The sequence below is a fragment of the Myotis brandtii genome, unplaced genomic scaffold, assembly GCF_000412655.1.
Source record: "Myotis brandtii unplaced genomic scaffold, ASM41265v1 scaffold419, whole genome shotgun sequence".
NCBI lineage: Eukaryota > Metazoa > Chordata > Mammalia > Chiroptera > Vespertilionidae > Myotis > Myotis brandtii.
The window spans coordinates 262,852-282,137 of record NW_005366075.1 but is presented as its reverse complement, the minus strand read 5'-3'; the positions used below and the strand labels follow the sequence as shown (position 1 = coordinate 282,137).

At 42.2% G+C, this 19,286-nt stretch overlaps 1 protein-coding gene across 1 annotated transcript in view; it reads right to left on the bottom strand.

The window, feature by feature from the left end:
* The window catches only part of LOC102260525 (chromosome unknown open reading frame, human C9orf3), a 333,222-nt gene that overhangs the window by 276,350 nt on the left and 37,586 nt on the right, over positions 1-19,286 (bottom strand). Inside the window, exon 3 of the mRNA XM_014545703.1 lies at positions 7,936-8,102. Coding sequence (XP_014401189.1) covers positions 7,936-8,102 — 167 coding nt within the window. The remainder of the gene's footprint in view (positions 1-7,935; positions 8,103-19,286) is intronic.

The following is a 19,286-nucleotide window of genomic DNA, read 5'->3' as shown; positions in this document are numbered from 1 at the left end:
GAGTACAGTGCTAGGAGGGCAAGAAAGAAACGAATGACCTGACACAGACTTAGAAAGTGCTAGGCATCATCTGAGCCCTCGGGAGAGATGTAAGAGCAGAACACAGCCCTGGGTCACCAGTAGCTTTCGGAAGAGATGAAGGCGTTCACTCTGTACTCCCAGCCCTTGGAACACATGTATGTGTACTAGCCCAGGATAGTTTTCTCTACTCTGCATTCTCTGTGGTGAAAACACTTAATCATAACCATTCCTGAATGCCTTTAATCTACCGTTTCCTTACACATAATTCCTGGTTGCATGCGGTGGGAGCAGTCTAAATGGTATTGCTCATTTTGAGCCATCTAGAGGGAAGAAAAGTTGGTTTTCAATTGCACACAGGAGGGTCTGGACTCTGAAATCTTGGCTTTTCCCTGGAATTTCCCACAGAAAGTCAAGAGAGAAAATGTCAGAGAGCTGGTCTGTTGGGCAGGCCAGAGAGTAGCATTTTGCCCAGGATGAAGTAATGTCTACGGTCTTACTTTTGAATAGAAAAATGAAATCAGATCCTATGTAAGGGCACGTGTAATTTTTAACACCTTTCACTTGTTCATATGCTTTTTCTCATACATTTGGAAAGAGCTTAAATTAGTCAGTCTTGTTCATTTACTTGGGGCTTCCCATGAAAAATGCAAGTGGAGCATTTTATTTTTCTAGAATGTAGAAATACACTAAATTAGATTCTACAAAAATAAAACAAAACTAAACAAAATAAAATGAGCAAACACGGGAAAATCAGGATGTACCACACCCATATTTTTCCTTTAAAATCTACTGAGCCTCAAGAAAAGGCATGAACTCTAATCAGAAGCGGAGCCCGAGAAAGGCCTCTGGAATCACTGCCGTCACTGTCAGTGCGGTGTAAAAGCTCTCCCATGCACATATTACTTCCGTCTGACTCCACAGAACAGCCATGCCACACATAAGCATTAAGCACCTGTGCAGACAGAGCACTGGGTCTCTGTGCTTCATGGGATGGCTACATTTTGGCAGGGAATACGGGACAACAATTATACCCAGGCTACCATTTCTGTCTGCCCAATGACATTATGCTGAAGAGGTCAAATAATAGAGGAGCCAAACAAGTGGATCTAAATCTATGGCCTTGGCTTAGCCCTCCTGAGAAAAGGGTAGTGGCTTCTCGGCTAATACAATTCTTATGATGGGCATCAGGCTACACTCTAAAGCAGCGGCCTTCTCATTACAAACAGTCAGGAATGATCTCCCTCAGGCAGCAAGGACTCAGGACTCCCGTCCTGTGTCCCCGGGCTGCTGTCATCTCTGTCCCTGTTATCTGCCTCATTGCATTATGCTGCTCTGGTGCTTTGCTCCTTTTGGGAAATCAGCTGACGCCTGGCAATGGTGCTAATGGGGCTGGTGTGGCACTGTGGGAACTGTGGGTGGAAGGCAGGGTTTGCCACTCACATTTCCAAGGGTAGCTCATCATTTCAAAGGACACTGCACAACAGAGGAGGTCCTCTGAGACCAATGTACCAATCTAGAAAACGACTTAGGAAGTAGCATCATCTTGTATCCACATACCATTTTTTTCTAAGAAGGGCAGAGATATCTAGAGACAAGATTCCTCCCCCAGAAGAGCCATCCTGGGCTGCAAAGCGCTCCGGTGGCACTTGCTCCCGGCGGCCCTCTCAGAAAGCCAGCTGTGGGCTGCAGGAGGGGCTGCGCATCAGCACCGAGTGCTCTCACCTTGCCACGCCTCCCTCAGCTGGAGTTGGTCAAGTCTGCTCTGAGCTACCACAGAAGGTGCAAGTGGTATGAACATGAGCAAATCCCAATTAGCATGTAGTTGTTGTTGTTGTTAACTCTGTGCTGAATTGGTAATTCTGAAAAACAGTCACAGATATATTTCTGGAGGTATGAAAAGTTTCCACAAAAATGATAAAGGCAATCCTTGTTTTAATTTTGATGATACTGTTCAGACAGACAGACAGATATTGAAGGATCAGATGACTGTTCTGAAAAGGACCCAGTTAGTAAATATTTTAAGCTTGGCGGGCCATGCAGGCTTTGTTTCAACTGTTCGGCTCTGCCATTGCAGCACCAAAGTAGCCATGGACAAGGGCCGTGTTCCAATCAAACTGTGTGTCTAAAAACAGGCCACCGGCTGGATCGGGCCAGTCGATTGGATTATCCAGATATAACCGAGTACTGCCAACCAGTCTGAGAGTTCACACATGCATGTGTGCTGTGACCGCGCAGAGGCAGGCGCACCGTGTTAATGACTGAGAGCTAATGAGAGGAGAGCCTCAGGATGATGCTTCTCCTGAGTGCAGGCTGTGCCCTCACCGCGTGCTGTGCACACAAAAGCTTTCCCGCACCGGAAGGAACATGGTGGAGAGCAGACTGCCGCGTGGCTCACGCACGGCCATCTCCAAAGAACCTTCACGGGGCTGTGAGCAGCACACTCACACTGTCAGGGGCGATGACAGTACAACAAAACATTAACCTTTGCATTAAACGTAAGTTGTTCATTTGAATTTTGCTGATTTAACAACTTGGTCTGTGCTTAACTTATAATTTTATTTTGGCTTTATAGATATGTAAGAGTTATAAGCAAACATAATTTATATCTAATCTTAACATTCATAGTCTTAAAATATAATTCTAATACAAATAATTTCAGCCGACCCTGGTAAACCATGAGATTTTTCCCCCCCTCTATAAAGAAAAATAATGCTCAAGTTCGAGAAACACTGCCAAACACGAGCCTTTCTGTCTGAACTGCAGGGCCAAACCATGAATGAGACAGTATGCAGGCTTGGTTAGGTGGGGGGCAGGGAGAGCCACCCCGCATCGTGGGGTGTGGTGACTGCAGGTCAACCTCTAGAGGCAGCCATGGGGGCTGGAGGTGGCCAGGTATCAGGACCAGCTTGACACTGCAGTGTTTCAGGTACTCAATCAACCTCAGCACGTCCGGGAACCACAGAGGGAGGGTGGAGAAAGAGCCTGTGTGAGTCCAGCAGAACTTCACTAGGCAATTCCAGCAAGACGCTGCAGCCTACATCCGTAACCTCTCACCTGCTGAACAGAGAGAGTTTCAGACAGGGCTCATGGAAAGTGAACGGAGCGCAGGGAAATTCATAGACTGTGTCCTGTGAGGAGAGCCATGAGCACTATGGGAAGAAATACTGCAAAATAAAGGCACAAGAAAACATCATTCTAAGGACTCAGAAGAAGAACAAGCCTCAGAAATGAATTTACTGTAGAAACCAAAAGCAGTTTAGGAAACTGCCATTCCCATTATGATACAGGAAGATATAACTTCTACGAAAATATATAAAAAAAAGTATGGGAAGACAACAGGCTGAAACAGTATAAGAGACTGAGTTCAAAAGATAACAGATCAAAAAGATAAGGATTGTAAGGAAACTTAAATAACAATTTAAATCTACAATGGAATTACTAAAGAACAAAATGTTTCTATGGAAAATCAGTGGTGTAGAGTGTAAACAACAAATGAAAGGGCAAGCTACACAGACTGGGAGAATATATTTGCAATACATATATCTGATAAAAGGCTTATACCTAGAATATACAAAGCATTCTTTCAATCTACTAATAAAACAACCAAAAATCTCACATTAAATAAATGGGCAAACAACTTGAAGAGATGCTTTTCAAAGGAAGATATAAGAATGCACAATAAGTATGAAAAGTTGCTCACGATCATTAGTCCTCAGAGAAAGGCAAATTAAAACCACAACAAGCTAGCACTGTACACCCAGTTGGAAGGCTGACAATACCAGTGTTTGCAAGGATGCCCAGCAATGGTGCGGAAGGGGGAGGGGGAGGTTCTGATATATTGCTGGTAGAATACAAAATGATACAATCACTTTGGAAATGATTTGGCAGATATTTACAAAGTTAAACATGCATTTATACCATCCAGCAATTCCACTCTTAGGTATTTACCCAAGAGAAATGAAAACCTATATCCTCAGAAAGACTTGTACACAGTGTTCACAGAATTATTTATCACGATGGCTAAAAACAATTCAAATGTCCATAAACAGGTGAGAGGATAAACAAACTGTGCTTTATTCATATAATGGACTTCTATTCACCAATTTTAAAATAATAAACTATTAACACTCACAAAAATATGGGTGACTTTTCCAAACATTATGCTGAGCAAAAGAAGCCAGACACAGAAGAGTACACATGGAATGACTCTATTTTCGTGAATCTTTGGCAGAGGCAAAACTAATCTACAAACACAGAAATCGGGTCAGTGGTTGACAGGAGTGGGGTTTGGAGGAATGACATAAGGAGAGATGGCAAGGGCATAAGGGGAGTCCTCGGGTAAAGGAAATGTTCTACATCTTCATAGGAGTGCTGATTAAATAAATTGGTGTATTTTTCAAACTTCATTAAACAAGACAAATTGTGTACATTTTATTACATGCAAATTATCTATCTATATAAAACCCTAATATGCAAATCAACCTGAACAGCGGAACAACCGGTCGCTATGACGCGCACTAACCACCAGGGAGCAGACGCTCAATGCAGGAGCTTCCCCCAGACCGCAGGCCCCGACCGGCAGCAGTGTTAGGGGGCCGGGCTGGCTAGCAGGTGGCGCCAGGCAAGCCAAGGTGGGTGCAAGCGGGCCTCCTTCCCTCTCCGATCACCCCACTGGTCACCCCACAAATCGGCCCTAATCACCAGTCAGGGCTAGGGACCCTACCTATGCAGAAATTTTGTGCACTGGGCCTCTAGTACTTTAATAAAGTTGATTAAAACCAAAGATACCCACAGCTAGCTTCTTTCTAGAAAGCTGTAAATTACATAAATAAAAATAATTCTATGAGCCTCTAGGCAGGAAAATCAGACTTTCAAGGAATTTTTTAAAAATTGATATCAGGCCCTGACCGGTTTGGCTCAGTGGATAGAGCATCAGCCTGTGGACTGAAGGGTCCCAGGTTCGATTCCAGTCAAGGGCATGTAGGGGGTGTGCAGGAGGCAGCTGATCGATGTTTCTCTCTCATCGATGTTTCTAACTCTCTATCCCTCTCCCTTCCTCTCTGTAAAAAAATCAATAAAATATTTTTAAAAAATTGATATCAGATTTCTCCTCAGAAATGCTAAGTAAGGCATGATAATAAAAATGTTTATAGTTGTTTAAGAGAGAAAAGAAGTCCTAAGAATTTTATACCTAGCCAAGGATTGTTCGTAAATGAATAGAACTAAAAGCCAACCTAAATATGGGATGGCTCATAAAATATACCACACATCCACCCTTCTAGAAAACAAATATTGAAACAATTTCCCAAGTGCCTGAGAAATGATTCAAATTTAAAAGCTTAAGGATAAAGACAGTATAAATACTTACTACAAATATGATTTGAAACTAGATGAAGATGTAAAAAAACAATAATTGTAATTCCTAGAAGAGAAGATATAATACAAAAACAAAATATAGAAATAAGCCTGTCCAGTGTGGCTCAGTGGTTGAGCATCAACCTATGAACCAGGAGGTCATGGTTCAATTCCTGGTCAGGGCACATGCCCGGGTTGAGGACTGGATCCCCAGTAGGAGGCAGCCGATCAATGATTCTCTCATCATTGATGTTTCTATCTCTTTCTCACTCTCCCTTCCTCTCTCTGAAATCAAGAAAAACATATTTAAAAATATATAGATAGATAATATGAGTCCAAAAGCCCAACTGTATTCACTAAAACTGGGGAATATGGATGAGGGAAGATGATAGAAGTAAATGCCCATTTAGTTCCTTATTTGACAGAGTGAAGTCAAGAGCTATTGGTTCACTTAACTGTAAAAGATCCATTTATGAAATATTCTATAGTCATAAAAAATAATGAGAAAGCTCTTAATACTCAGATATGAAATTATCTGTAAAACCAATTTATTCTAAAGGGTTGAGGTACAATACAAACATATGTGCAGCATGCTCTGATCTGTGCAACAAGCGGAAAAAACATCTTAAACAAAGGAAACTGGTGACTTTGGTTACCTTGGGGGAAGGGTTTCTGGGTAGCTGGGAATTAGGAGTAAAAAGGAAATTTTATTGCAATTTTTTGTCCTTTGTTCATTTGTAAATGAACCATATAAATGTTACCTATCTTTTTTTAATGTATTATTTGTCTTATTTTTACTTTGAAAATCAAGTAAATTCTCATTGAAGACTCTAGCATGTGTTAAATCTAGTTTATGATAAAGGAGACATCACAAGTTAGAAAAGATTCAATAAATTATCTTACAGCAACTTATTTCCTATTTGAAAAAAAACACTGTAGTCCTCATTTCACAATCCTGACTAGAATAAACTACAAACAGATAAAGACTTAATGAAAATTTTAAATTAAATAAAAATATTAAAACAAAACAGATGAATCTCAGATCAAATAAAGAAAGACCTTCAAAGAATAATTAGACAGATTTCACTAAATAAAAATTAAAATCGCCAATAGATCAGAAACATAGTATAAAATTAAAAGGCATAGTAAAACTGGGAAAAGTACTTTTCATAAATATGATAAGATAAATATTTTTATATTTTAAAGAGCCAATCAAATTAAAAGGCAAAACAAACTTTTGAAAACCTCACTGAAGCCTCATTGTAAAAATGGGCAAAGGAAATAAAAAGTCAGGAAATGAAGATAGTTAAGAAAAATATAAGGACATGTAAAACCTCATTGATAATTGAAGTAATCTATATTAAAGACAGACCTTTTCTTGCCTAGCAAATGGGTGAAATTCATGGAAAATGGGGACCCTATAACTACTGATGGGTATGAAAATGTACTATTGGTACAACTGCAAATGGGCACAGCCTTTCTGGGAAACAACTTGAAATATGTATCAACAGCCTTATCCGTGCTGAAAACTTTTGACTCAATAATTCTAATTTTATACTAAATGTCTCCTCAGGAATTTAATGCAACTTTATTTATAACAGGAAAAAACCTGGAAACAATAAAAATGTCTAATAATACAAAAATGTTAAAATATGATATATTCATACCATAAAATATTATGCAGACATTAAAATTATAGTTTTAAAAAATACTTAATGACCTGGGAAATGTTCAAAATACACCATAAGTGAAAAAAAGCTGTTATGTGCTATGACGGCAATTTTGAAATGACAATATGTACCATCTGTGTAGATTTTAAATACTGGAGGGAAATGCAACAAAATGTTAGCAATCACTTTCTCTAAAATTATTTAATTTTATTACTTTTAATTTCCTGTAAAACTTAAAGTTTCTAAAGGTATCTGAGAGACACCTTATTTAAAATGAAGAAATGTTACAATTATAAAAATTTCACCTGGCATCAAAATGCTTAGGCTCTCAGCGGAGTTAATTACTGCAATAAGCAAATAATCCCCAGACAGAACCTTGATCTGCGTTAGCACTTGCCTTCCATCTTTTACACTTTGGGTTCAGAACTCTGAGGGACAGAGCTGGACTCGAACAGCTCTGGCGGGCTCGCCAACAGCAGCACTATCACTCGGCGTAATGAACTCCCTGTGCAATGAACCCCCTGTGCAGGCTCCAGGACCCAACCACAGACAACTCAACTGCAAGTAACGGTGTTTCCATGACACACTTGCCTGCCCAGAAAGTCTTCAACCAAGACCACCCACTTATGGCCCACAAACCACCAGGGCAGAGCAACCGCTGAAATACTCTAGGAACTGATAAGTCTGGCATGAAGAGCCCCGCACGCCTGCCCAGGCTCCCCAGAGCCTCCCCTCCCTGCTGTTTTCTCTGGCAGGATGTTTTCTAGCATGTTCATTCCAACCCAACTAATAAAGGAACTCTTTAAAGTTGCGAAAAACAGCGTGTATTGGGTTCCTGGGTCCAGCATGTGTGCAATACACAAAGAAGCACAGAACACATGTACAGTACCTTCCCGAAGCTGTGTTGGCTTGGCAGAATTTTCCCCACTCATTAAAACAACAAAAGATGCAGCTGCTCGGACTGTGGCCTGCCATGTTGACATGGCAACGGGGGGCTCCTGGCATGGAAAAAGGGCCCTGTTGTTTATGGGAGATCCCATCGTATAAACACATGGCCTGCAAAAGAAAGACAAAGAAACAAAGGGGGAGAATCTTTAAAATAAGTTGTCACTTTTCTCATCTCCATGGTAGAGAAGGTTAAGTTGAGCTTTCAAAGAAAAAACATTTGAGGCTTTGTAGTTGACTAGTTTCAAAGCATTTTGAACTGAAACTGCCAAGGGATGGCTAAGTGATAATTCCTCCCAAATGAATTACTTAAATATGTAAAGAAAGTTGTTTTTTAAGGGAAAAACATTTTTTGGTTAAAGTTTTAAACACCAGTCTTCCAAGTTAAAATATGTATTACCCTTGCCCTTCCCCTTAGGCTAGCTAACCTTATGCCTTTAAAAGAAAAAAGCTTTAGAAACATTCTTACAAAACTTGGAAAATATTCTGGAACAGAAAATATGTTTGGAGATCACTGAGATATTAATGTTTGGAAAAACAAGCTGGTGGTCTCAAGTCCAGTGCTGGTGGGCAGATATCCCAATCCTGGAAACCACCATCTCAAATGGAGCCCTTGTGGGAATCCCTGTGTGGAGGCCAAGAACAGGGGTAAACAGGACTATAGGTCACCACTACCAGGAAGGCCAAGTGTAGTCATTACCAAAGCAAATTTGGGAAACCAATGGCATGACATTAGGGCTCATTCTGTTACAACTAAAATATACACACCCATGGGCACCAAGAACAATCTCTTCCATGATTGAGTCACTGCTGACAGAGATGGAAAAGACTGATGAGATCAAGGGAAAGGATTATTTTGACACCACTGTTTAGAAAGCACAAAACTTACCATCGGGAAAGTGTCTCAGAAAAATGTATCCACTTTTTTGCTTCGCTATGATGAACATGTATTGTGTCCCTAAAATGTGCCAAGAGCACACAGAATGATGGTCCCACTCTATCAGTCAGGGTGCAGCCAAGAAAAGAGAAAACAGCCTAGGTCTTGACAAACAGAGATCATTTAATACAGGGAATTGGTTATACTAATGCTAGAAGAGTGGAGGAGCCAAACGGGGACAGTGAGGCAACCCAGAGAGTAAGCAGAGCAGTAAGTAGCTGTGACTCCTTGGGTTGGCGAAGCTGATGTTTCTAGATGTTGCCGGGTCATCTGGCAGAAGTCAGAGTCACAGTGGAGACCGTCCAATGGGTGCTGGGACCAGAGGAGGCTTGGCCACTGTTGGAGATGCCAAAGGAAACAGGGAGGGGAGAAGAAATGTTTCTCACCAATTCCTGCTCTCAAATTTTTCTACCAGGGCCACCCGCAACCCTCCCGAATTGGTCAGACCTACCAGGAAATAGAAGATGAGGGAGCCTAGGTAGTGAGGTGCCTGGTCATTCAGAAAAGATCACAATAAGAGCAGAAAATGGACGGAAGGGCAGATAGGCAGGTACGGTCTCCCTTCCTATAAGTGTCCGTGATAACTCACAAGCTTGACAAGGACCAGGGAAAGATGAGAATTCAGAAGACTTTAGTCCTTCCTGGGTTTTCACCTTATTAAGCGCCTATGGGTCAGTCTCTTAGCTCTCTGAGTCACATGTGAAATGGGGATGGGACACAGGTTGGTGACGTCTATTGTCTGTTCTGGTCCGTAAATCTATGGTTCTGTATTCCAAGTTTATCGATCCAAGAACAAAATTTCATGGAAGACCCAGAATCTCCCATCAGTTTCAACAAGCTGTCCCACCTCAGGCTGTTTAAGGAGGAAGCCTGCTAGAGCTATCTCATTCCAGGCAGGGCTGCTGGTGGTGGGTATGTAGTGAGAGATATGCTATAGCAGCTCAAATAACTCAGCTAGGTTGGGTCAAGCATGCCTATTTCTAATAATTCTACCCATTAAGTGTTTTGTTTTTCCCCCAAAAGCCCATCTTAGAGAAGGTCCCAAAAAGGAAAAGTGAGTGTTATCAGTGGAAACAAGGTGTATTCCCAGTAGCCAAATGGTAGGCATAACTCTTGCTTCCTCAGGCAATGGCAGACCTTGAGATCAAGGCTTGCTTTCTCACTGAAGCAGAATGGATCTCACAGTTTTTCTCAGTTCGAGAGCTATCAGAAGCCACTTCCAATCTAAGTAGACTTGTGGAGTTAAACTTATTAATGATGCTCACAGGGAAATGGTAGGCCCTTGCTTACCGCTCTCCTAAGGCTTTCTCTGCCTCATGCAAAGGGGGAGTTGTCCTTATTATGGTCTTAAGTCCTAGGGTGCTCAGGCTAAGTCTAAAAGTATCTACACTCTCTTGCTGTTGTGCTCAGCACCTTATTTCCCTAGGATGACTCTGATGTTACAGGTCTCCCCTTCTCTGTACAGGGAACAAATCCTCCCCAAAAATATTAGCTTGCCAAGAGGTTTCTTCTCCTTTCCCTATAAGGTTGGGTTAGAGGCCATGCTAGCATATTAATATGCATTTCACCTGTGACCTTAGGCATGCGATCCCCAAGACTTCCCCATCAGCTTCCACACCTCTTCCCAGAATAAGCAATCAGCTTTAGATGAGGTCATATCTGAGAAACACCGCAGAGGAAGAATCAGAAGGACTTAGTGATTTGCTGAAGGAGAGGGAAAAGGAGAGAAAGGCCTCTCTGAGGGAGCCAGCTTCCAAGTTGGTCCCCAATGGCCCCTACCTCCTTATATTCACATCCTTGTATAGTCCCTTCGCATGCTGTATGAGGATTAGTCTGTATCACTTCTGAGATTAGATTATTTGAAAATCTGTGCCTTCCATTTTAGGGGTTCTGTTCCCTCTGTCTTTCTTTCTCTTCATCACTGACTCTGGGGGAAATCCAGCTGCCATGGCAGGAGGACACACTGGGAGCCTAGGGAGGGCCCATGTGGTAGAAACGGAGACCTTCGGCCCACAGTCAGCAAGGATGTGCAGGCTGACAACAGCCAGGCCTGTGAGTTTGGAAGAGGACCATCCAGCTCTAGTCAAGCCTTGAGACGCTTGCTCCCCAGCAGAATGCAACCTTGTAAGAGATACTGGGCCACAACCACCCAGCTAGGCTGCCCCTGGATTCCTCATAACTGTGAAATAGTAAATATTTATTCTTTTAAACTGTTAAGTCTAGAAATAGATAACAGAATTTTCTCAGGTTTCTGGCTCAAGTGATAAAATGAGTGATGCAGTTATTCAACAAGAAAGGAAACTCAGGACCACAAGCAAGGTCACAAGAAGGGTCAGGGAGAAGAGTTCCTACCTGTGTATTCTATATATATAAAAGGCTAAGCGACCATCTGACCATCGGACCGGTAGCTATGACATGCACTGACCACTAGGGGGCAGATGCTCAATGCAGGAGCTGCCAAGCTGCAGTGACTTGGCAGCGACAGTTCTCGGGACCCCAAACCAGAGAGGAGGGAGCCCAATTCCGGGGTGCGTCATCCGAGAACTGCCCTCTCCCAATCCAGGACCCCTCGGGGGATGTTGGAGAGCCAGTTTCAGCCCAAACTCCGCAGGCCAGGCCAAGGGACCCCACCTGCCGGAGGGACCCTGCTCACTCCACAGACGCCCTTCGAGCCACGGCACTGCACCTGGGGCGGCCAGCCCGGGAGGGACCGTGGGAGGTTGGCTCCAGGGTGTGTCCGGCCCATCTCGCCCAGTCCCGTCCCGCCAGCCACCTTCTAATTAATTTCCGAATCCATGCACCGGGGCACTAGTTTGCATGTAAAAGGCTTTACACACCATATGGCCGAGGACATTTGTATGAAGGCAGAGAGAGTGACTTCCTAACCTCAAACAGCATAGTGTCCAACAGTGGGACTGAGTGTCTGAAATCAGGCTGATCTCAGAAAGTTTAAAAATGATAATTTTATATCTTAGTGTTTTTGTTACAGGCAGATTTGAGTCTGGGTGTCACACTTCAATAGGGGGGTGGGGATGGGGGAGAGATCCTTCCATTGGCTGATTTTTTAAAAAGCACGTTATCACCATCCTTTTCTCTATTATTAGAGAAATTCCTATTCTCTATTTCCTAATTCCCTAATTCTCTATTATTTCCCCTTTAAAAGTATCTACTACTAGGTATTTTGCTCTGGAGTTTTGTCCTGATTCCCCTGTCATCTCCTGAAGGCTCTTTCTGCCACATTGTGCTTGGGCACCTGACTCTCCCTCCACGGGACATGGCCAGACCCCCAGGAAGCTCTCACCTCCAACCTCCCCACTGTCCTTACCATTCTCTCTTCTTACCCTCCTCTTTACACGGCAGGGCAGCCTTTCCGCTAAAGACTCTATGTTTTCTTTCTAGCTTCCCATTTGGTCTCCAGACCTATAACTCTTAAATTGTGGATCAAGTCAGGTATATAAAAGCCACATCCATAAATATAAGACTCAAACACTTTCTTATTGGAATATGATCATAAATCAGGAAATAATCACAAGAGAGGCCCTAGGCATAATTTCTTGAAAATGCAGATTCTCCTTGTGCTCCCAGCCTACTGCTTTCCTGGCCTTTCCTCTTTCTGAGTTGCACCTTCACTCCTCACTTCCCAACATGCCCAAACCAAGTGCCAGTGACTTTATAACCAACTAGAGGCCCGTTGCACAAAGAGATTCATGCAATAGGCCTTCCTTCCCCTAGCTGGCGGCACCGGTTTTCCTCCGGCACCCGGGACCCAGGCCTTCGCTCCGGCCGCAGTGGAGAAGCCAAGCCTGGAGGCTTCTCCGCTCTGGCCGCAGCAGAGAAGGCAAGCCTCTTTAGTCTTCAGTCTTCGCTCAGGCCTGAGCCTTCAGTCTTCGCTCCTCGTCTTCAGTCTTCGCTCGGGCTGGAGCCTTCAGTCTTCACTCTGTGCCTGCATATGCAAACTAATTGCCATCTTTGTTGGGTTAATTTGCATACTCATCCTGATTGGCTGGTGGGCATAGTGGAGTGACACCAATTTGCATGTTTCTCTTTTATTAGTGTAGATGGCCTTTTGAGCTTTTCTAACTTGATATCTGTATGCACATAGTGCAAATATCTAACAATTTAGTTAAGTCACTAAGAGAAACAAATTGTGAAATGGAATCAATGGAGCTAGAAACCATGAAGCCCATCGGTCGACGCTGGATCGACAAGTGAGCTGGACCACTGGGAATTGTTCATCAGGGTGACAGCACAAAGAGCACCCAAAAAGTACAGAGGAAGCAACCAGTCACTCCAATGAGGGGAGGAAAGACGGGACTTTGGGGAACAACATCAACGTTAATGACTTTTACTATCACTTTAATCATCTTTCTTAGTGATCCCCCTAGTCAACATACTAAGAGAAAAAAGAAAAAGCCTGAGAGGTATAGATCGGAAGCCCCCTAAGTCTGACAGTCTGAAAGAGGAGCCAAGTACAGTCACAGAGGTTCAGAGGTACAGAAGCTGGAAGAAGACCAGAAATTCAAAACCAATCAGAGGACACCATGTGCCATCTGGTGAACAGGAACAATACACACATCCAGATTTCACATATTACAGATGATTGGACAGTTGTTTGTATCTGCACTCAAATGAACAACATCCAAAAGTTAATGTCTCATAAACAGCTTACAAAACTATCGAGAATCAGACTCAGCCCTAGCCAGTTTGGCTCAGTGGATAGAACATCGGCCTGTGGACTGAAAGATCCCGAGTTCAATTCTGGTCAAGGGCACGTACCATTGTTGCAGGCTCCTCCCCGGCCTGGGTGTGCGCAGGAGGCAACCAACTGATGTGTCTCTCTCACAACAATGTTTCTACTTTCCCTCTCTCCCACTCTCTAAAAACAAGACTCAGCCCTAGCCAGTTTGGCTCAGTGGATAGAACATCGGCCTGTGGACTGAAAGATCCCGAGTTCAATTCTGGTCAAGGGCACGTACCATTGTTGCAGGCTCCTCCCCGGCCTGGGTGTGCGCAGGAGGCAACCAACTGATGTGTCTCTCTCACAACAATGTTTCTACTTTCCCTCTCTCCCACTCTCTCTAAAAATAAATGGAAAGATATCCTCGGGTGAGAATTAAAAAAACAAAAAAAAAATCAGATTCATTTTTAAATAAAAATTCAAAGGGTGTTTCTGAGCCAATGAATACTAAGTGATTTAAATGTGTCTGAGTCAGGATTTACCTTTTAAACATGACACCAAATTCACTCATTTTTATGCTAGAAACATAAAAACTGAGGGTTAAAATTCCTCTCTGCATGGTGACTTCAGGGTAAAGATGGCTCCCCTCATGCACGCATTAAATGAAAACTACATGGAGAGCTGGCTCCTACCCGCCATGCCTCAAGAGGGGAAGAACATCTATGTGCGTTTATAAACATGCTCCACAGTTATCTGGATGTGTGATCACTGAAATCAATGCAGCTGTGTTTATTCAATGTGCACAGCCTTGCACCTCGGCCATGTTGCTAAAACCTGCCAGCTGGAAATTCTCTGATGCTCATAACTTCATTATTTCCAGACTGGATAATTCCTTCCAGCACGCGAAGGAAAACTCCCACGTCACGGCTCATGGGAGACTCCTGGGGGAGCCCAGTTAACTGCACAGGAGCTGTGGGAGTGGGAAGAGGACACCGAAAATAAAAAAGAAAACAGGATAATACAGGGGTTGGGAGGCAGGCCCGTGACTTGCTGCCTTTAAAGAAGGAAAGTGAGGAAGAACCTGTTGGAATAACAATTGCCTCAGCCTGTTACATGTTTGTGTGTTTGCAGAGGTCAAATAAGGATGAGACATACTATGTTGCTTTGATCTGAATGTGTTTCCCCCAGTTCTTATGTTGGAATCCTAATGCCCAATGTGATGGTGTTAAGAGGTGGGGCCTTTGGAAGATGCGTAGGTCCTGCGGCGGAGTGCTCATTAGTGAGATTAGTGCCTGTATAAAGGTGGCTGACAGAACTCCCAGCCTCTCCCACCCTGTGAGGACACAGCCAGAAGTCAGCAGTCCACAAACCAGAAGTGGGCCTTCACAGAACCCAACCATGCTGGCACCCAGATCTCAGACTTCCAGCCTGCAGGACTGTGAAAATAAATCTGTTTATAAGCCACCCAGTCTGTGGTATTTTGTCATAGTAGCTTAAGCAGACTGAGACCTATGCCATCGATGAAAAAACAACAACAAAAAACAACTTGTAGGGGATTGATTCAAACCATGTATTTTCTTTCTCTTCAGTTGATGACTGTATGCATTTGTCCTTTTGCAGTTGTGGTAAAAAGGGGACTATTTTTAGTTTTAAAAATGTTTCAAGTTCCATTACTGTCCATAAAATCACCCATTTTCAGAGACTTAGTTATCACTATTCAGTGACTGGGGAACAGGCTGCTCAGGTGAAGCGGGTAGGAGATGAGGAGTTCCCAGTTGCCTGGCTGTGAAATGATGGGGTGTTTTCCCACAGTGAGGCACTGATCTGGTCACTGGAGGCCAGGGGGCCGCAGATGTGACAGCTCAGAGGGTCACATTCTTTTTTTTTTAAATAATATATTTTATTGATTTTTTACAGAGAGGAAGGGAGAGGGATAGAGAGTTAAAAACATCAATGAGGGAGAAGCATCAACCAGCTGCCTCCTGCACACCCCCTACTGGGGATGTGCCTGCAACCAAGGTACATGCCCTTAACCAGAATCGAACCTGGGACCCTTCAGTCCCCAGGCCAACGCTCTATCCAGTGAGCCAAACCGGCTAGGGCGAGGGTCACATTCTTACATAGGCTTCCCAGGGTTACAATATCCTCAGGTCTCCATCAATTCCGCTCCATCTGTTCTCCTTCCTGCATCTGACCTTTTATACGACTCCCTGATCTCATTAAACCCGTTAAAGTCTCCATTGCAGGTGAGCAACCCTATTACCTTCCCGTGCCACAAAAGCCAAGAGCCAGACTACCCAAACAGGAAGAGTAAAGTATGACTCTCTCTCCTGCGTGCGCACACACACATGCACGCACACACACACATGGGCGCACAGATCTTTATATCATTCTACTTCATGGCACAATTACCAAAACCAGGATTCATCAATCATACTGAACGTATGGCAGGTCAAAGAAGAATGCTGCTTTGACTCAGATTTTCTGTATAGTCAAACTGGACTGGACTGAATAAAAGTAGCTTTGAGTCAGAAATTGACCACTTTTCACCAGAGTTGTTTTGGATGCAAAATAGGCAAGCTGCAAATAAAAGCAAAGACAGCATTTCTCATCTGGAAGTCCCTTGTAAATATAGAATTTTACATCTGGAAATTATTTGGAGATCCTCAGATGGAACCTTCTCGTCTCATACATGAGAATTAAGTTTCAGAGAAGTAAAATGACTCATTGAAGTCACACAGCTAGTTGGCGGCATGGCCCTGAGGAGTTCTCAGGTCTTGTGGCTCTCACCTTCTAGTTCTTTCTGACGTATTATACTTTTGGTTATAGTTTGTTGTGTTTTGTTATTTTCTGTTGATGTTGGTTATTCTTTTTGTTGTTGCTGCTGTTTTGTTGGTCATTTTGGTGACTTGTTTAAGACAGTCTATTGTCTTTTCTCCCATGACTGGATGGGATTCTGAGAAACAGAGGTGGTTCTATGTGCAGCCAGGGGAGAAAGAGGCTAAAGTAGAACCCTTCCAAACCTTGCCAGGTTTGGAATTTTTGATTCCTCTTTTGTAGTTATACAATGATATTATATAGTTAATATGTATTTCCAGTTCAGTTCTCATGAATTTTGTATAGGTTTCTGGAAGCAAATAAGAAAAAAATTAATTGTAGAAAGATTCCTTTTAGATTTTAGAATCTCTTCTGAAAGATCTCCTGCTCATTCTTCTAATTTTAAAACTTTCCTTTATAGTGAGATATAAAACTGTAAAACTATTTTAGTGGAGGAGAAAACATGTTTTAACATCTGGTTTTGATGTCAAACTAAAAATACTCCAAAAGTCTACATCTTTCTTGGTCCAATAGCTGAGCAATAAATATAATAGAAAAAAAAAATCGCTCCCCTTTGTATTTTGCCAAATTCATACCGGTCTTGTCTAAAACAAAGAAACATCATAGTGATTTAGAAAATTTAAAATTTTAATATTACTTTAAATTACAATGTATTTTCCTGATCAGTTTATCTTTAACAATGATTCAAATAATTATAGTTTTAAAAATAAATTTACTATATTTAACTGAATTTCCCCTCCACTCAACTCATGCCAGCAATGTCATCAGCTTAAGCCCAGATCTCCTAGACCACTTGGCTGGTTCCACAAACTATTTTAATGACACCAAGGGAAAAGGGAATGGGTTACCAGAGAGAACGCTTTGGTTTTAACTAACATTTCATTCAGTGGAATGGAAAAAAAAATGTGGGAAAATGCAGAAAGTAAATAAACTTTAAGTAAAGATTACCATCTTTGAAAGCTTTTTTTTATGTCTATTAAGAACCTAGAATAAAAAAGATACTAAGTCCCCTTCTTTCTAACTTAGCAAGAACACCTTTACACATTCTTGATCCTGTCTCTGTTCTCAAATAGTTCTTCCGAATATTTTTAAAGAGTACGGACACAAAGTAAACATTGCTTCCAAGATCCAAATTCTATCAGATTATTATATGTGTTTGCTTCATCAGTCATTTTTTAATGTCAGCTAAAAGGCATATCTGAATGATGGACACAAGAAAGAGCATTTCAGTTCAAGCACTGCCACAGCCCCACAATGGCTAAACCAAAATAGGAAAAGGTAGCTTTTATACTTCCAGATATTTTATTGACAATGATTGGAAGGAACACAACTTTTATAGCTTCAAATGTATTTTCAGTTCTCCAGAGAACACTACCACTTGGTAGAAACGAGAGGACAGCCCCTACAAAAGGGGGATTTCAGGGTGGAAAGATGGTAACTTCTTTTCAAATTTGAAGTTTATTTTTTAAACAAACTTTTTTATTTTGAAACAGTTTTAGATCTTTTTAAGTGCAAAAATACACAGAGTTCCCATATACCCATACCCAGTTTTCTCTATTATTAACATCTTATACTACTAGTATGTTACATTTGTCAAAGTTGATAAGCTAATACTGACACATTATTATTAGCTAAATTTTATTCAAATTTAGTTTTTCTCTAATGTCCTTTTTCTGTTCCAGGATACTACAGTACCTTTAATCATCATAGCTCCTTAGGTGGTGGGTTTCTTAAGACTTCTTTTATGTTGACCTGAGTTTTGAGGAGTACTGGCAAGGTATTTTGTTGAATGTCCCACCATTGGGATTTATCTGATGTTTTCCTCTTGGTTAGACTGGGGTTCTGGCTTTAGAGGAAGAAGATCACAATGCTGCCCTTCTCATCACATCACACCAAGGGTACATACTATCAACATTACTTATCACTGTTGATGTTACCCTTCATCTCCTCACTGAGGTGCTGTTTGTCAAGTTTCTCCAATATAAAATTGCACACACACACACACCCCTCTCCATACTGTCCTCTTGGGAAAGAAGTCACTATGTGTAGGCCACACTTAAGGAGAGAGGAGTGATGCCTCACTTCCTTGAGGACAGAGTATCTACAGAACTTGGACTTCTGCACCATGGATTTGTCCATTCTCCTGCATTTGTTTATTTAGTCAAATATATATTAGTATGGGCTCAGATATTTATTTTATACTTTACATTATTATCCAAAGCTATTTTCTTTACTTTGTTGTCCAGCGTTGGCCATTAGGCGTTCTTTCACATGGCTCCCTGGACCTTTGACGTGCACCCAAGTTGCAGGTTGTAGCTGCTGTTTGAGCATTTCCTTATTTCCTGGCCCTACAAGATGCTCCAGGCTCATCTTGTATATTTCTTGTCCCAGGTCCTACCTATTTCTCCAAGAAGCCCTGGTTTCTTTATTGGAGAATGGCCTTAGAAACCAAGATCGGGAATCTAGTGTGTGTTCATGCTCCTAACCTTTTTAACTGACAAGCAAGGAAATACGTGTATATGCAAACCCTTGGAAACACCATCTCTATACTTATTTCCACGTGCAACCATCCATATCTACTAGTGTATTAAATATGAGTTCACAGTGATGTCTCTAGTTCTAATCCATTTCCACGTGCATTTTTCTAGCCACTTCCCCTTCCTCGTCTGTAACCTTGCACTTCAACAGTGAGACGGCTAGCTCCCACCATCTGCCATTCATTTACTCAATTGTTCAATTCTAGCATACAGGTATAGTGATACCAAAATTGCTAAACTGTAGACCCACGGGAAACAACTTTACCAACTGCGGTATTGTGTGCAGTTTCCTTTGCCTTTAGTAT